Below are 18,429 nucleotides of genomic sequence, written 5' to 3' on the forward strand. Positions count from 1 at the left end.
CCAAAGAATGTAATTGTATAGAGAAGTCAGTTATAAACTTCCCATGTAAAAGAGATTTGTTTTTAGGGGGAAAAAAATCAAACAAGTTTTATTGGATAAATAGTATATTTCTTATATTTCAAGTGAGCAGTGGGAGTAAATAGCAAGTAATCCTGTAAAATGAGAAGGGCTCTGATATCTTTTTCAATTCCTGATTTATGATTTTATGAAAACAATCTGAAACTCATTTCATTTATAATATAATATAGTTTTGGAAAACTCATATTTAAGTGTGTGTATAGATACTATACATATTGTATATGTGTATTATTTCTCACATAACATAGAGCTTTACAAAAAGTAAACATTTCATAAAAGTTTATTCAACACATAAATGAATGGCAGATTTCTTTTACTAATATTTCTCCTTCATGTAATACAATTGGTATTTCATGTGAGCATATCAGAATGGTAAGTGAAGGACACTTTGGCCTGTAAAAACTGGTTCTGGATTTTAAAAAGATAATAAATCATGAATTGGAAAATTTCTGTACAGATAATTAAAAGATGTGGTAGGAAAGATACTAGTGATATTGGGCAAATTCTTATTAATACTTATTTACAAATCATCTAATTTGTAAATTCTTAGAGTTTAATTCAATCAGATTAACTTTAAAGTTGTATTTTTTCCCTTTCCACCCATGCCAACATCAGAGAATTATGACATTTTTGGATTTCAAATACTTCCAAAGCAAAAACTGAGAAGTGGTCATCAAATCAGAGTATGACTTATCCATACATTATATATTTCTATCTAGAAATATACATATTAGTAGTCAAATTTTTTTTCTTTTCTTTTTTTTCTGTTGGAACAATAATTTATTGATTAAAACTACAAAATGACTGCAAAACATATACGAAAGTTGCAAATTATTCATTTTGCAGAAATTCTTACTTCCCTTACTTTAACATAGAGCTGCTAATACTTGGAGTTTGGTAATTTTAAAATTTCAAAGGGAAAGAATCAGGAATTGTTCTAATAATGTTTTTCCTTTGAATGTACTAATGTTTTAAAATTTGGATATACTTGATTTAAGCTAATGCTATCCATTTGTTTGTATAAATTGATAAAATATTTAAAATTGCATACTACATCATGCAGTGCATCCTTGGATGTACAATAGAATTTGTTTTACACTGGCTTATGAATTTATAGACAGACTAAAAAGGCAATTGTGAATAGTAATTAAAATTTATATAAACATAACATTTGATTTGCAAAGCCATTATATTATAACTGTAGAGAACTTTTTCTGAAAGAGATGGCAGTATCATTTTGCCTTTTGAAATTATTGTTTTAAAATTTTTTGTTGTAAATATACCTTAAACATAGAAAGTACTTTTAAATTTAAAAAACAGTTAACAAGGTAAATTTGTAAAGTTTTCCCATTTTATTCTAGTGGAAAGCATAGAGCTATTAAAGTTGGTTTATTTTCTTTGTTGCAACATCTGCTTAATTTCCTTTACCATCAGATGGGGAACAAATTTTAGAGTATCCCACTTAAAATCAGTCATGTTTAATGTAATGTTGGCTTTCAAAAGACCTTTTTATTATCATTAAGAGCAACATCACTAGCTTTTCTCAAATACTGATGACTGTGGTATTTTTTTTTTCCTGATTGCTTGCTACCTTGTTTAACCCAACAGCTTTGTTTTTTTTTTTTTTTTTTTTTTTCAGTTCTAATTTTTATTTTTTTTAAATTTTTTTTATTTAATAGCCTTTTATTTACAGGATATATACATAGGTAACTTTACAGCATTAACAATTGCCAAACCTCTTGTTCCAATTTTTCACCTCTTACCCCCCCACCCCCTCCCCTAAATGTCAGGATGACCAGTAGATGTTAAAATATATTAAAATATAACTTAGATACACAATAAGTATACATGACCAAAACATTATTTTGCTGTACAAAAAGAATCAGACTCTGAATTATTGTACAATTAGCTTGTGAAGGAAATCAAAAATGCAGGTGTGCATAACTATAGGGATTGGGAATTCAATGTAATGGTTTTTAGTCATCTCCCAGAGTTCTTTTTCTGGGTATAGCTAGTTCAGTTCATTACTGCTCCATTAGAAATGATTTGGTTGATCTCGTTGCTGAGGATGGCCTGATCCATCAGAACTGGTCATCATCTAGTATTGTTGTAGAAGTATATAATGATCTCCTGGTCCTGCTCATTTCACTCAGCATCAGTTCGTGTAAGTCTCTCCAGGCCTTTCTGAAATCATCCTGTTGGTCATTTCTTACAGAACAGTAATATTCCATAATTTTCATATACCACAATTTATTCAGCCATTCTCCAACTGATGGACATCCATTCAGTTTCCAGTTTCTAGCCACTACAAAAAGGGCTGCCACAAACATTCGTGCACATACAGGTCCCTTTCCCTTCTTTATAATCTCTTTGGGATATAATCCCAGTAGTAACACTGCTGGATCAAAGGGTATGCACAGTTTGATAACTTTTTGAGCATAGTTCCAAACTACTCTCCAAAATGGTTGGATTCGTTCACAACTCCACCAACAATGCATCAATGTCCCAGTTTTCCCGCATCCCCTCCAACAATCATCATTATTTTTTCCTGTCATCTTAGCCAATCTGACAGGTGTGTAGTGGTATCTTAGAGTTGTCTTAATTTGCATTTCTCTGATTAATAATGACTTGGAGCATCTTTTCATATGACTAGAAATAGTTTCAATTTCTTCATCTGAGAATTGTCTGTTCATATCCTTTGACCATTTTTCAATTGGAGAATGGCTTGATTTTTTATAAATTAGAGTTAATTCTCTATATATTTTGGAAATGAGGCCTTTATCAGAACCTTTGACTGTAAAAATATTTTCCCAGTTTATTGCTTCCCTTCTAATCTTGTCTGCATTAGTTTTGTTTGTACAAAAACTTTTCAGTTTGGTATAATCGAAATTTTCTATTTTGTGATCAGTAATGATCTCTAGTTCTGCTTTGGTCATAAAGACCTTCCCCTTCCACAGGTCTGAGAGGTAAACTATCCTGTGTTCCTCTAATTTATTAATAATTTCATTCTTTATGCCTAGGTCATGAACCCATTTTGACCTTATCTTGGTGTACGGCGTTAAGTATGGATCAATGCCTAGTTTCTGCCATATTAGTTTCCAATTTTCCCAGCAATTTTTATCAAACAGTAAGTTCTTATCCCAAAAGCTGGGATCTTTGGGTTTGTCAAAGACTAGGTTGCTATATTTGTTGACTGTTTTATCCCTTGAACCTAATCTATTCCACTGATCAACTAATCTATTCCTTAGCCAATACCAAATAGTTTTGGTAACTGCTGCTCTATAATATAATTTTAGATCTGGTACAGCTAAGCCACCATCATTTGATTTTTTTTTCATTAATTCCCTTGAAATTCTTGACCTTTTGTTTTTCCATATGAACTTTGTTGTTATTTTTTCTAGGTCATTAAAATAGTTTTTTGGGAGTCTGATTGGTATAGCGCTAAATAAATAGATTAGTTTAGGTAATATTGTCATCTTTATTATATTTGCTCGCCCTATCCAAGAGCATTTAATATTTTTCCAATTGGTTAGATCAGACTTAATTTGTGTGAAAAGTGGTCTGTAATTTTGCTCATAAAGTTTCTGATTTTCCCTTGGCAGATAGATTCCTAAATATTTTATATTATCAGTAGTTACTTTAAATGGAATTTCTCTTTGTAACTCTGACTGTTGGATTTTGTTAGTGATATATAAGAATGCTGATGACTTATGTGGGTTTATTTTATAACCAGCAACTTTGCTAAAGTTGTGGATTATTTCTAATAACTTTTTAGCAGAATCTCTGGGGTTCTCTAAGTATACCATCATGTCATCGGCAAAGAGTGATAATTTGGCTTCCTCATTGCCTATTCTTATTCCTTTAATCTCTTTCTCAGCTCTTATTGCTATAGCTAGCGTTTCTAATACAATATTAAATAGTAACGGTGATAGTGGGCAACCTTGTTTCACTCCAGATCTTATTGGGAATGGTTGCAGTTTGTCTCCATTACATATGATGCTTACTGATGGTTTTAAATAGATGCTGCTGATTATTTTAAGGAAAAGTCCATTTATTCCTATACTCTCAAGTGTTTTTAATAGGAATGGATGTTGGATTTTATCAAATGCTTTTTCTGCATCTATTGAGATGATCATATGGTTTTTGTTAATTTGGTTATTAACATGGCCAATTATATTGATAGTTTTCCTAATATTGAACCAGCCCTGCATTCCTGGTATAAATCCTACTTGATCATAGTGTATTATCTTGGAGATGATTTTCTGTAGTCTTTTTGCTAATATCTTATTTAAGATTTTAGCATCAATATTCATTAGGGAGATTGGTCTATAATTTTCTTTCTCTGTTTTCAGCCTACCTGGTTTAGGTATCAGTACCATGTCTGTGTCATAGAAGGAATTTGGTAGGACTCCTTCATTCCCTATTTTATCAAATAATTTATATAGCATTGGGGCCAATTGTTCTTTAAATGTTTGGTAAAATTCACATGTAAATCCATCTGGTCCTGGGGATTTTTTCTTAGGGAGTTGTTTAATTGCCTGTTCTATTTCTTTTTCTGAAATGGGACTATTCAAGCAATTTACTTCCTCCTCTGTTAGTCTGGGAAGTCTATATTTTTGGAGGTAGTCATCCATTTCACTTAGGTTATCAAATTTATTGGCATAAAGTTGAGCAAAATAACTCCTTATTATTTCTCTAATTTCCTCTTCATTGGTGGAAAGTTCTCCCTTTTCATTTTTAAGACTACTAATTTCATTTTCCTCCCTCCTTTTTCTAATCAGATTTACCAAAGGCTTATCTATTTTATTGGCTTTTTCATAGAACCAACTCTTAGTTTTATTAATTAGTTCAATAGTTTTTTTACTTTCAATATTTTTAATTTCTCCTTTTAATTTTAGAATTTCAAATTTAGTATTTGATTGGGGGTTTTTAATTTGGTCTTTTTTTAGTTTTTTTAGTTGCAAGCCCAATTCATTAATCTTTTCTTTCTCTGTTTTATTCAAGTAAGCCTCTAAGGATATAAAATTCCCTCTTATTACCGCTTTGGCTGCATCCCACAAATTTTGGTATGATGTCTCATCATTGTCATTATCTTGAGTGAAATTATTAATTGTATCTATAATTTGCTGCTTCACCCAATCATTTTTTAAGATGAGATTGTTTAGTTTCCAATTACTTTTTGGTCTATTTCCCCCTAACTTTTTGTTGAATGTAGTTTTTATTGCATCATGATCTGAAAAGAAAGCATTTACTATTTCTGCTTTCTTGCATTTAATTTTGAGGTCTTTATGTCCTAATATATGGTCAATTTTTGAATAGGTTCCATGAACTGCTGAGAAGAAAGTATATTCCCTTCTATCTCCATTCAATTTTCTCCAAAGATCCAATATACCTAAATTTTCTAATATTCTATTTACTTCTTTAATTTCTTTCTTATTTGTTTTCTGGTTTGATTTGTCTAATTCTGAGAGTGCAAGGTTGAGATCTCCTACTATTACAGTTTTGTTGTCTATTTCTTCTTGCAACTCTCTTAACTTCTCCTTTAGGAAGTTGAGTGCCATACCACTTGGTGCATATATGTTTAATATTGATATTGCTTCGTTGTTTATGCTACCCTTTAGCAGGATGTAGTTACCTTCCTTATCTCTTTTAATTAGATCAATTTTTACTTTTGCTTGATCTGAGATAAGGATGGCTACCCCTGCTTTTTTGACTTCACCTGAAGCATAATAGATTTTGCTCCAGCCTTTTACTTTTACTCTATATGCATCCCCCTGCTTTAGATGTGTTTCTTGTAAACCAACAGCTTTGTTTTTACCCTTAACCTTGAAATGTATTATTTTGAATAAAGATATTGTTAAAGTCTGAAATCAAACTTTCTGTGCCAAGACCAACATATTGGCATTGATTTGTGGCATTATTTACTGACTTTTCCCTCTGGCTTGTTATTAAAGTGGCACAAAGAGGTAAATAAACACTGGTAAATATATGACAAAGTATAGATTTGACAGTTTGCTGACTAGTATGTTCTACAAATGAAAAATGACCATTTGATTTCTTTGGAAAGGCAAGCTTTAGCAAAATTTCACATTTAGAAACTTTTGTTAGCTGACATCTCCCCAGGTATCTATCTAAAGGTGTTACATCCTGAGTCAATGCAGTTCTGTACATTTAAGATATATAACAGCAAAGGTAGATGAATTCATTACTTTCTTAGTATATCTTGGTTAAAATGCTCATTTATTTATCAGTAGCTTTTAATGAAGTATTGCAACAATTTAGGCTGTGCTGAGTTAGTTTCCTTTTTTTAAAGTATTTTTCTTTCGTTTCTAACTTTGTGTCCAATTCACTTTATTTGGTAAAAGTGTACTCTGAATGTGTTGAAAGAAGCTATACAAGCTCCCTTTGAGTTTGTGTGATTTTTTTTTTCTTCTCTTTTTCTTGCTTGAAAATTCTAAGCATGATAGATCAGGGAAGAATTTCTTCTAAAGTAACTTTTTTGTTTTAGATAGTGCAGAGATTATAGGCAAAACCACTGTAATATGAGACACTTTAAAAAAAATCTAAAGTATCCTTGTTGGATTCACTTCTGTTATTATCAAGGACTTTATAAATGTTATAGTATCTTGTTATATAAAGATGGTTTAGAATTATATGTGGATGTGAATGGTATTTGAATGTTAGGTATGAAACTGTACTGATATTTTTATTATTCATATAATCATTAAATTAGAAAAGGTCATAGGTCATCTAGTCAAATGTGTACCTTAAATAGGAATTCCCTTTATAACCAACTATTCAAAGTGACAATCTAGTGTTTTTTTTCCCTTTTTTTGAAGAACTCAATAATTTACAAAGTATTGAAGCTACCTATTCTATTGCTGGTCATTACTGGTCATTTCTTATATGAGGTTTTTTGACATTGACCTACAATCTAACTACTTAAGTTCGTTCCTTTAATTTTAGCCTTATTGATTGGTACAAGTAGAAAAATCTAACTGTTCTTCCATATGACAACCCCTAACAAATTTAGACTATGTTCATATCTCCCTTTATTATACTTGTTAATTCAAATTAAGACTTATTTAGCTTTTTTGACTGATATATGTACTGCTGACTCGTTCCAATTTACAATTCCCTACACTTTCTCCAAGATTGTTTATTTTGAACTATTTTTAGCTATTATTGTAAAGATGAATTTTGTTAATAGCAGTAAAATTTATAATTTTTTTCTATTAAATTTAATCCTATTGACATCATCTTATACTAAAGGAAATTTCAAACAAACAAAAAGATGCAATTCACCATTGATCATATTGTAGAAAAATAGGTACTCAATGGAATTGTAGACTGCTACAAAAATGTTGGGGTGTCACCTGTGTGACTTAATTATGGTACTGCTAAGATTTTATTTTAAAAACATCATTAAAAGGAGGGAAGGGACATAGCTTTGCAGAAATATTCATAGCTGCCATTTTTGTAATATCAAATATATCTAATAATTGGAAATGACTTAAATTTGTGCCCTATGAGAATAAAGTAGGGATTCTAATCTATAGATAAATTTCAAGGGGAGTATGAATTTAAAATTATATTTATAAATGTATGTCACTATAATTTATTTCTTTTTTCCCCTGTATATTTTATTTTATGCCTTTAAAAGCCTTATCTTGAAAGGCATTCCATAAGACTTGCTGAATGGCAAGAGATTTGCACAGCACAAAAGAGTGAAGGGCTTTTAGTGTAAAGAATTGTTGTGGTGCTTTAAAAGTGAAAGTATGAAACACTAAAGGAGATAGGAGAATTCTGTGAAATAATGAAATGTGATATTCATAAAACCAGAACTGAATGTACTTTAGCTGAAATGGCATTAATCATTGGTAATAGAATTTTATTTGGACTTGAGATGTCACTGAGAAAGCACAATTTTTGTTAGTTTTATGCTAATTCATTAAACTATATTTCATTAAGCACTAAAAGTTTATGAAAGATTTTAACCTTTACTTTATATGTTTGAATGCATATTTTCATTGGTGGTTATTATGTTAATAATAAACCTTTAAAATCATCACCACTCCCTCATTACTCTCATCATAATTAGAAAATTCCTTCTTGTTGTGTATATTGACAAAAGATCTCAGCTTCTAGGTTTTGACCTTCCTTAACTTAATCATGTAAGATTGTGCTATTTTTTTTTTTTTACATTGATCTTCAGTTATCTGTGTTCCTTTCTATCTTTTATAAAGTTCCTTTTCCATCTCAGTTTTTTTTTTTAAAACAAATTCCTCATTTATTTCTTATTATTTAAATTTACCATATACTTTTATTCTTAATAACCTCCCATCCTGACACCAAATACATTGTTGATGGAGTTGTGAAATGATCCAGCAATACTGGAGAATAATTTGGAACTATGCCCAAAGGGCTTTAAAACTGTGCATATCCTTTGATTCAGCAGTCTCACTATTGGATCTGTATCCCAAAGAGAGTATAAAAGGGGGAGGGGAAAGGACCTGCATGTGCAAAAATGTTTGTAGAAGCACTTTTTGGAGTGAGAAGGAATTGGAAATTGAGTGGATGCCCATCAGTTGTGGAATAGCTGAATAAGGTATGATATATAAATGTTATGGAATATTACTGTTATGAAAAACAGGCTAATTTTAGAAAAGCTGAGAAAGATTAACAGGAATCAATGCTGAGTAAGTGAGCAGAATCAAGAGAACATTATACACAGTAACAACAAGATTATGTGACAATCAACAGATGGCTCTTCTCAATAATGAGGTGATTCAAGCCAATTCCAATAGACCAAATGGAAAATGCCATCTGCATCCATAGAGAGAACTATGGAGACTGAATATGGATCAAAGGAAAGTATTTTCATCTTTTTTTGTTTTTCTTTCTCATAGATTTTTCCTCTTTGGTCTATTTTTTTTTTTTTTTTTGCACAACATGACAGTTATGGAAATATGTTTAAAAGAATTGCACGTATTTAGCCTGTATTAGATTGTTTGCTGTCTTGGGAAAGGAGGGAGAAAAATATTTGGAATACAAAGTCTAACAAAAATAAATGTTGTAAACTATTTTTACATATCGTTGGAAAAAATAAAATAAGAGAGAAAAAAGAAACTCCCATCCCAGTTGAGCCAGCCTTCTGTTTGGAATCTTTTGAAACATGAAATTTTCTGCAGAACAAGTTTAGAATGTCTCAGCTACTTTACTTTGAGAAAAAATAGTTCTTCACCTTAAGACAAATAGTAGAAGTCTCCTGAAATAACTGTTCATTTTCTGTACCAGCTTTGTGATCTGCATTAGGCATTTGTTATCCAGTTCCTTCTTTTGATTAGGCAACATATAGTATGTTCTGGGCCTGATTTTTTTCCATACTCATATTTCTCCTCTAAATTTTTCCTCAAGTTTATGCATGTTTATAAAAGAATATATCTTCTTAACATTTAATGCCACTTTAGCATTTTTAGTCTAATGACTTTATTTCCTTGGGGTTCAATTTCTAAATCTGTAAGAGGAGGCTGATAGAATTTGTTTTGCTACTTCACAGGATTGTTGGGGGGAAAAGTATTTTGTAAACATTTAAGTTTTAATACATTATAGGTATGTAAGTTATTATTCTTTAGCAAAAAAGTGACAAAGGAAGATTTTTCTGTTTCAATTTGAAGAGTGAAATGAAAAAGAGAGAGACACTATATATGGGAATATTTATAATGAGATTACCTCTTGGTAATATGATATTTACTGGAATAGTGGCCATGGGAAGGAAAAAGATTTTAGGTATGTGATAACCAAAAAAAATACATTGAAACCTCACTCACAGGAGATTTGAAGCAGAAATTAGATAGGGAGTATATGTGGAGAAAAGTGATAGAAAAAGGCAAATTGTGATGAGTGACAGCTGACACAGAAATGAGTCAAAAAAACTAGGAAAGTGGTCAACTAAAATAAAATTATAATTACCTGTGGTATTTTAGTATTGGAGAAAAGTAATATCTCCTAAACTCTTTACAGACTGTACTCTATAAAATTCTATCTATATGTCTATACTACCTATATGATAATTACAAAGTTTTTAATCCACTTTTTTGAGGATAGTATGTTTAAGAAAAAAGGGAAAACAATATTTCCAAAAATAATTGAAAGTTTTTTTTTATGTTATGGCACTTGGAATAGGTCATCATTAGTATTCTGCATAAATTACTTGTGGAATATCTCAATATTATTTCTATAGATTGATTACAAAAATATAGAGAAAAATCCATATGGCAAATTTGGTTGTTTATCCTCGTCATTGAGAGATTCTAGAATGACTTTGTTCTTTACAATGTACACTTTTTATATTAAATATACCACTGTTCTAATGAAATGTTTTGTGTTGTTTCTCTTTCTTACGGTTGTGCAGAAAGTATCTCCTTGGGTAGGTTTGCGCAAGATTAACATATCCTACTGGGGATGGGAAGACATGTCCCCTTTCACAAATACAACCCTACAGTGGCTTCCTGGTGAACCAAATGACTCTGGATTTTGTGCATATCTAGAAAGAGCTGAAGTAGCAGGCCTAAAAGCTAACCCTTGCACATCTGTGGCAGATGGACTTGTCTGTGAAAAGCCTGTTGGTAAGCAGTCCACTAAGTTAATATTTTTGAAAAATAGAGTCCTCTAGGGCCATTAAATATTTTTGAATATACAATATGTAAAGAACACCTTTTATATCATTGATTCTTTGGTGCCTTTTACCATAATTTTTGTCTTAGTATTAATAGTGTCATGATAAACTCAATATAAATTATCTTTTAACTAAAAAGCAGCTTTTTAAATGAGGTTGGCAACATGCAATTGGTTTAGCTGGTTGATAGTTATCTATAAAGCTTCTTCCACTGAATTTGTCACAACCTTACTGAAATTATTACTTTGTCATTCTTTTTTCATTTTAAGTTTAGTTAGAATTACAGTGCTACCCTGATTCCCCATCATGGCATGTAGGATTTGAAGTCCATGTTATGCTAGCTAAGTTATGACAAGTTTGACTTACCTTAGGTTTTATATATATATATATATATATATGTATGTATGTATATATTATACTAGAACAAGTCTTTCTAAATTTTCAAAGGCTCATTCTCAGGTTTTATTCAGATTGATGATTTGTTTTGGCTATAGCCTGTCATAAATTATGTCTAATAGGGTATAAAATACTTCTGATACAAATTGGTTAGGAGGCTACTTCAGCCAGTAAAAAATAAAGATAATAAACATTGATTGATTTAAGAAGTTACATTATAAATAAACAAAATAATTTACATTGTAGTAAGATCCTTTTGTAATATGCAGAACATTTGAGTTTCTTTTAATTCATTTTATATGGAAAATATTAAAAGTAGGGAAAATGGTGAATTAAAACTAATTTAGTGAATTCAATGAGTGAATTTAGTGAATTAAAACTAATTTAGAATACTTTCCTTGAACATGTGTTAGTTTTTCAATCAAAAGGAAATTACATATTATCTGTAAGTTTTTAAATTTTGTTTAAATGGAAAATGTTAAATGCTTATTTTAATTAAATTTTTGGAATTAAAATCATGCTTTCCTTATAAGATTTTATTATATTTATATTTGCTATATATATATGATGCTAGCATGTGGTTCATGATATTTAAGGAAAAATCAATGCTTAATTAATTATGTGCTCTTCACTTATATGCCGCAAACTAGGAGGCCATTGTTTTATGACCAATTATGGGAATTAAAATCATACTTTGTGTGTATGAAGAATTATTTTTTTACAAAATTTTAAAAATTCACTGTTAAGGTGTTTTAGTTAGTTTTGGACATCCTCTTTATTTTTTTAGTTATCTTATAATGTGATTTTTTTTACTTTACCATGAATTAAGTGCATTCATAAAAAGTGACTGTTTTATGTTAGAAATTTAGCTAAAATATTTTAAAAAAGTAATAGCATTTTTTAAAAATCAGAATGAGAATGGGAACAAATGATACATTCTTATTTATTGGTGTTTTCCACAGAGTAGATGCTTACAATTTTTTTTTTTTGTTGTTTTATTTCAGTTAGTCCCAACCAAAATGCAAGACCTTGTAAAAAGCCATGTTCTTTAAGGACAACATGTTCTAACTGCACAAGCAATGGCATGGAATGTATGTGGTGCAGCAGCACAAAACGATGTGTTGACTCAAATGCCTATATAATCTCTTTTCCATATGGGCAGTGCCTGGAATGGCAAACTGCCACTTGTTCCCGTAAGTACTGCAGCAGCCTGAAAAATTATCTATTAATTATAACAATGTTAAATTTTATCCTTGAAAGAAAAGTTAAAAACAATAGTTTCAGCTGATATTCTGTCTCGCTAATGTTTGCATTATCTAATTGCCTCATTTTTCAATTTAGAAAGAGAAATTACATTGTGATTAGTAGGAATATTTAGAACCAAGTTTATACTGACTCATATTTATATAGCACTTTAAAATTTGTGAAGTTCTTTTTGACAACCCCATAAGATAGATATCTTCATAATTATTAGTATCCTCTTTTTCAGATAAGGAAATTGTGACTAGTGAATTAAAGTGATAGAATCCTTTATATACCTTTATTTAAATCTGTATAACCATGTTACTTTTATTAGTGACAATTAATAATTCCCTCTCAATGTTAATCAATTATCTACAATTATTTGTTAAATACCTACTATGTTCCAAGCACTGTGCTATTCATTGAATTAAATGGGAACATTTGGGAAATTGCAGAAACTCCAGATGATACATGAATGCCAACAAATGACATAGAAAAGAGAGAAAAACAGAAATGCATCACATATGTGTATATATACACATATATTGATAACATTGTATAATTTCAAAATATTTTACTTTTAATACCATAATAATTCAGACTTCTTTTCTGCTATGCAAAGGGATCAAAAATTTGATGTGGATTTTCCTGATCATGGGGGTGCTATGCTCCTAACTTATTCACTGTTATTACAAGTAAATTACTAATTTTATTTTACTGAATTAGAAAAAATAATAACAAAATTCATTAGGAAAAAAGTCAACAATATCAAAGGAAATAACAAAAAATGCAAAGGTATGAGATTTAGCAGTAACAGATCTTAAACTAAAAAGCAGTAATCATCAAAACTGTCTGGTACTGGCTAAGAAATGGAAATGTAGATCAGTGAAAAAGACTTAGACCTACAGTTTACAGAAGCAAATAAACACAGTAACTTTGTATTTAACATAAAAAGTTAAGAACTTGGGATAAAATAATTGTTTGGAAAAATTGTTGGAAGAGCGAAATAGCAGTATGGCAGAAACTGGGCATAACCAATGTTTTACACCATTTATTTAAATAAGGTAAAAATGGATATAGATGTATCTCTGTATCACTATCTCTATTTCCTTAGTAATTGTGTTATGCTTAAATAACTTTTAAAGATTTGAAGCAAATAAACAATAGTCATAATAAACAATTTATCAAAAGTCAAAGATTAAATTATTTAAAATCTGTATAACTATATATTACTTTACTTTGTTGTAAAATACAGGATATTGTAGCATGCTCTAAAATGTATATATAGCACATAAAAATATAAAACTAACATGATAGATTAAACATAAAACCAACATAATGGCATGTGACAAACTATTCTTTAATATCTAAATTAATCTTTAAATGATTACTGTTTGCTACTTAAAACAATATTTACTTGTGAAGAAGTCAATAAACATTAATTACATATTTAATGAACAGAAATGAACAAGTCTAATTACCTCTTATGCTGTGATATTACATACTCTCTCAGATGTAACTCCTTTCTTATTCCAACTCTGTAGCTCCTTCTGGTGTCACAGAAGTTCCTTACTGAATGGTCTGATAGACAAAACACCCTTGGGTGAATAGATATTGGATAGTTTTCTTTATTTTCAATTCCTGGATATAATTACTTATAACTTCTCTAACTCATGACTTCATTGTTCATTGGGGTGGATCCCAAAAACTCAGGTAATGTTTTTACCAGTGTCACAAATAAAAAATACTTGGAGAAATCAACAAATTCTACAAATTATAAAGGAAACCAATTACATTAAATTGATACCAAAATTTATCTTTTTTAAAATTTGTGGACTTAATACTTTGCCCTAGATTATAAATTAAGCTTAAAACAACATATACTCTTTACATTTTTTGTGCTTAAATTACCAAATAATATGATATAGGCAGAAAAAAGTGAGTTTTTGTTCTTGATTTGGGAAGACAGAATCAGAGAAATGGTGAATTGGGAAACCATGAAAAATATGTATGTTCAGTAGATTTATTTGATGCACACTGCTTTGCATACAGGTGCTCAGTAGTTATTAATTAGTTATTAAAAATAGTTCTTTTCCTTTAGCTTATCCTAAAAGCGCAGTGTTTCTAAAGATTGGCGTTTTGTTCACCTTACTCCCATCTTTAAAGTCTTCATGGAGGAAAGAAGGCTAAATTTTCAATGCAGGAAAAACTATTCTTATTAAGATTAAAGGATCATATATTTGACTATTTAAAGAAGACAAAAGAAAAATATATTTTCATATAGGGGAAAATGGAAGTTAGATTTATTGAAGGAGAAAAAGAAAACAATGAGATAAAAATAGTGGGTGTAGTTATTTGAACTTTAAAGAAATCTTTCTGCAGATTTATAGAAATAGTATATGTGAAAAGTATAAATCAAATATAAATTGTTCAATAAAGGTTTAAATAAGTTGATTTTTGAGACCCAAGAGTTTATTACATTATGTTCTTTTTGTATTTTAAGATATGGATAAATTTGTATTTAGTCCTCTTGCTTGGGAAGACATGAAATCAAGATTAATGATCTAGATATTATATCACATTTCTATTAATTTTCTTATGGAAGTATTAGAATTAATATACATTTTCATCTATAGATAGTTAGATAAAACATTTTCTTGCATGAATTATTAAGGTACCATAGTGTCATTGTGAATAGCACAATATTTGGAGTGGACATGGATTAAAATCCTGGCTGTTCTGTATCTTAGCTTTTTTTATTTTTGTCTACTCATTTACCTGAACAGGAGTTAGAGTCTAGTTTGTAAAATTATGCTTGGTCAGGAATTTTTTTTTTTTTGAGGGGGAAAGTAACCCTTTGACAGAATGATGAAGCCAATGTTACCCTTCTCAGGATAATGTATTTTTAAAATTTATAAAATAAATTATATAAGATTTCTAAGGTATCAGTAATATTGAAATGTGGTTATAAAAACATAAAAGTCCCAGAAAAAAACAATTTTACAGATTTCAGAATAAGAATGTTCATTGTAAGTGATCATTAGATCACCAGATCATCAGATCTGAACTTTTTGATCAATATTCTTATATCCTCATACTGTATGGAGTTTTAAAGGGATTTTATCCTTGTAGTCATAAAATAATTTTTTGAGTGATTATTTGTCCATAGTCATCTAATGCTGTAGGAGTCATGGATCAGAAAAATGATGACCCATATTCATGTTGTGCTGTAAAGTAATCTTTTCTTAACAAAGCATTTTAAAAGTACTTATTCCAGGGAATAGGATAGCACAGGAATTGTGTTTTAGAGGCATTAAATGACTTGTTCAAGGTCACACCAACTAATGAGAAAAAATATATATATATATATTTGGTGAAGCAGTTAGGGTTAAGTGACTTGCTCGAGGTTACACAGCTAGGAAGTGTTAAGTATTTTAGACCAGATTAGAACTCGGGTCCTCCTGACTTCAGGGCTGGAGGCCCTGTCCACTGCATGGCCTACTTGCCCCCAACTAATGAATATTTAAGGAAATATTTGACCTCTTGTCTATCCTAGAGTCAAATTCAATGCCATTTCTCCTACATATGTTACCTCTCAAACAACAAATTATAAAATTACAAAAATATAGTAATATCTGTCCTCTGGTTTGTCTGGTTAAAACTTAAGCTTTTTTTTTTTAATAAAAAATCATCCTTTATTTTTAAAAGCTAAATGATTTTTAAAAGATTAGAGGTAAATTTTTTTAAGGCACTTATTAACACTCTTATCTTGATATGTGCATTTACACTTTTTTTTCCTTGTGGATGATTCTATTCCTAGACACAGGTCCTTATTGATATTAGGCACTTTAAAGAATGCTTAATAGTTAAATCAGATATCTATAGCTACATTCAGTAGTTCTTTAATATTATAGTTAATTCTTATCTTTTAATTGAGATATATGTCTTTAAGTCTCTGAGATTATCAAGGTGGTCAAGCAGTCCTAACAACTTCCCATGATAAAGGTTTATACATTTTTATTACTAATATTGATTGTACATTATAAAATTATCAGTTATTTTGAATATAGTTTACATTAGAAATCAGAACCCCCTAAAACTGTTCTATTTGTCTTCAGTGACTTGTGATTTAGTTACTGATTATTGAAATGAAGAGAAATTCAGCTGATGTTTGAATGCATTTTAACATTTTGGAAGAAGGTACTGTCATTAACAGTAATATTTTGCAAATGTAGTATGATGCATGTGCCTGGTACTTGATGTTGAAACTAGTGTGAGTTTGATTTGGAGTTCTGAGTGAGCTAAACCAATCAGATTTTCACACTAAGGCTGGCACCAGTGTAAGACTACAGAACTGATCTTGATGAAATCAGAAAAAGTAAAACTTCTCATGCATACTGGTAGTGATATTGAGTCCATTAATGGCAAATATACTTCCAATTAAGGGGACAGAAAGAAAAGATGAGAGCAGAAAAAAAGGAGAGGAGAGAAGAGGAGAAGAAATATGTGTTAATTGCTTCTTAAATTAAAGAATATTGAAGTATAGATAAAAACTAAATATATTTTCATTTTTGAATAAACAATATACTGGAAATGTATCCTCACCAACTGGAATAGAAAAGTTTACTGCTTTGTATCAATCTTATTTAAATGAATGTTGTCAAGAATTAATGTTTTGATAAAGGATTTGTCCAAAATATAATTAGTGAATGAAATGTCATTTTTAAAAGTGGTTCACATTTTTAGATGTTTTCTTTGAGTGAAAGGAATATCAAATTTATCACTAAAGATTTAGAAAGACACAATAAGAATTAGGTACTGTTTCATTTAGTTTCACTACTAAACTATGCTTATTCTTAATAATAGAAGAAAATAGAATGTCACATAGTTTAGCTATAATGAATAATTTAGAAATGTATTGATTTAGTGCTTTACTATGAATTAATTATTGAAAATAGATCTTATAGAATTTTAGGAAAAAGGGAAAATGATCATAGCATAAAAATTAAAAAAGACAAACTCTGGAGGAAGGAGTTATAAAAGGATGGACTATATAATACTTTAGTTATACTTTGTTTATCTTTTGAAAGCTGATTTTTTTTTAAAAATGAGACTAAATTCTTACCATATGTTAAAATTCTAATAAAAAGTTAATTTTATAGTGTGATGCATTTGTATAATCTCTCACTTACAGATTAGCCACATATAAAATAGTATATTTATATCCAAATCATTTGGAAGATTGTAGAAATTTGTGAATTTTTTTTTTTTTGCAAAGTTTCCTAGGATTCATGGTATTTCACATCGTTAGTTTTCATTAATGTTGTAAGTACAATATTTTATTTGTTGAAATCATGAATTTGGTTAAAAATAAAAATGATAAATTAAAAATGTTAATAAAATATATTTGCTGAACTGAAATGAGTTGTGTATCTGAGGAATATCTTAAGCTACATTTAGCTGTAGGGACCATAATAAGCTAGGGAATGAACATCTACATATGGGGATGTTCTCAATTGCCACTGTGTGTCAAAAACTCAATCATATAGCTTTTGAAATTAATTCCAAACCTACAATAAATATATTAACCAAGAATAGCACATTTCCAATGTTTTGGCACAATGACATGTAAAAGCAGCCCTGTATATATAGAATTTTGCAGTGTGGCTAAATTGGGTGGGGATTTAAACCCTATATCTATTAAGAAATAACATTATGATTTATTGTGAAATAAATTATGTGTTTTCTGTCGATGTTCTTTATAAAATAATTGTCTTGAAAAGAGAGTATTAGTCTTTTTGAAAAGGAACAGTTGGAGGAGATAATTTTGTGATTTAATTTTCTTATTCTCCTCAATTTATCTCTCTGTAAAAGTTGTTATTTTATCAGTTTGGTTATTCTTGGAGAAATAAAATATTAGAATTTTGTTAAAAAATCATTCATTTCAAACATTTAAGAGGACAGAATCTAAGATTAAGACTTTTAATTTAGGTTATAATTTAAAAGAGAATAATTCCACAATATTTTTATAAATT

At 29.6% G+C, this 18,429-nt stretch overlaps 1 protein-coding gene across 1 annotated transcript in view; it reads left to right on the forward strand.

Annotated features, from left to right (window-relative positions):
• Positions 1 to 18,429, forward strand: part of ATRNL1 (attractin like 1) — a 1,159,225-nt gene that overhangs the window by 205,209 nt on the left and 935,587 nt on the right. The window contains exons 16-17 of the mRNA XM_031949462.1: positions 10,493 to 10,706; positions 12,157 to 12,345. Coding sequence (XP_031805322.1) covers positions 10,493 to 10,706; positions 12,157 to 12,345 — 403 coding nt within the window. The remainder of the gene's footprint in view (positions 1 to 10,492; positions 10,707 to 12,156; positions 12,346 to 18,429) is intronic.

The sequence above is a fragment of the Sarcophilus harrisii genome, chromosome 2, assembly GCF_902635505.1.
Source record: "Sarcophilus harrisii chromosome 2, mSarHar1.11, whole genome shotgun sequence".
Classification (NCBI taxonomy): Eukaryota; Metazoa; Chordata; class Mammalia; order Dasyuromorphia; family Dasyuridae; genus Sarcophilus; species Sarcophilus harrisii.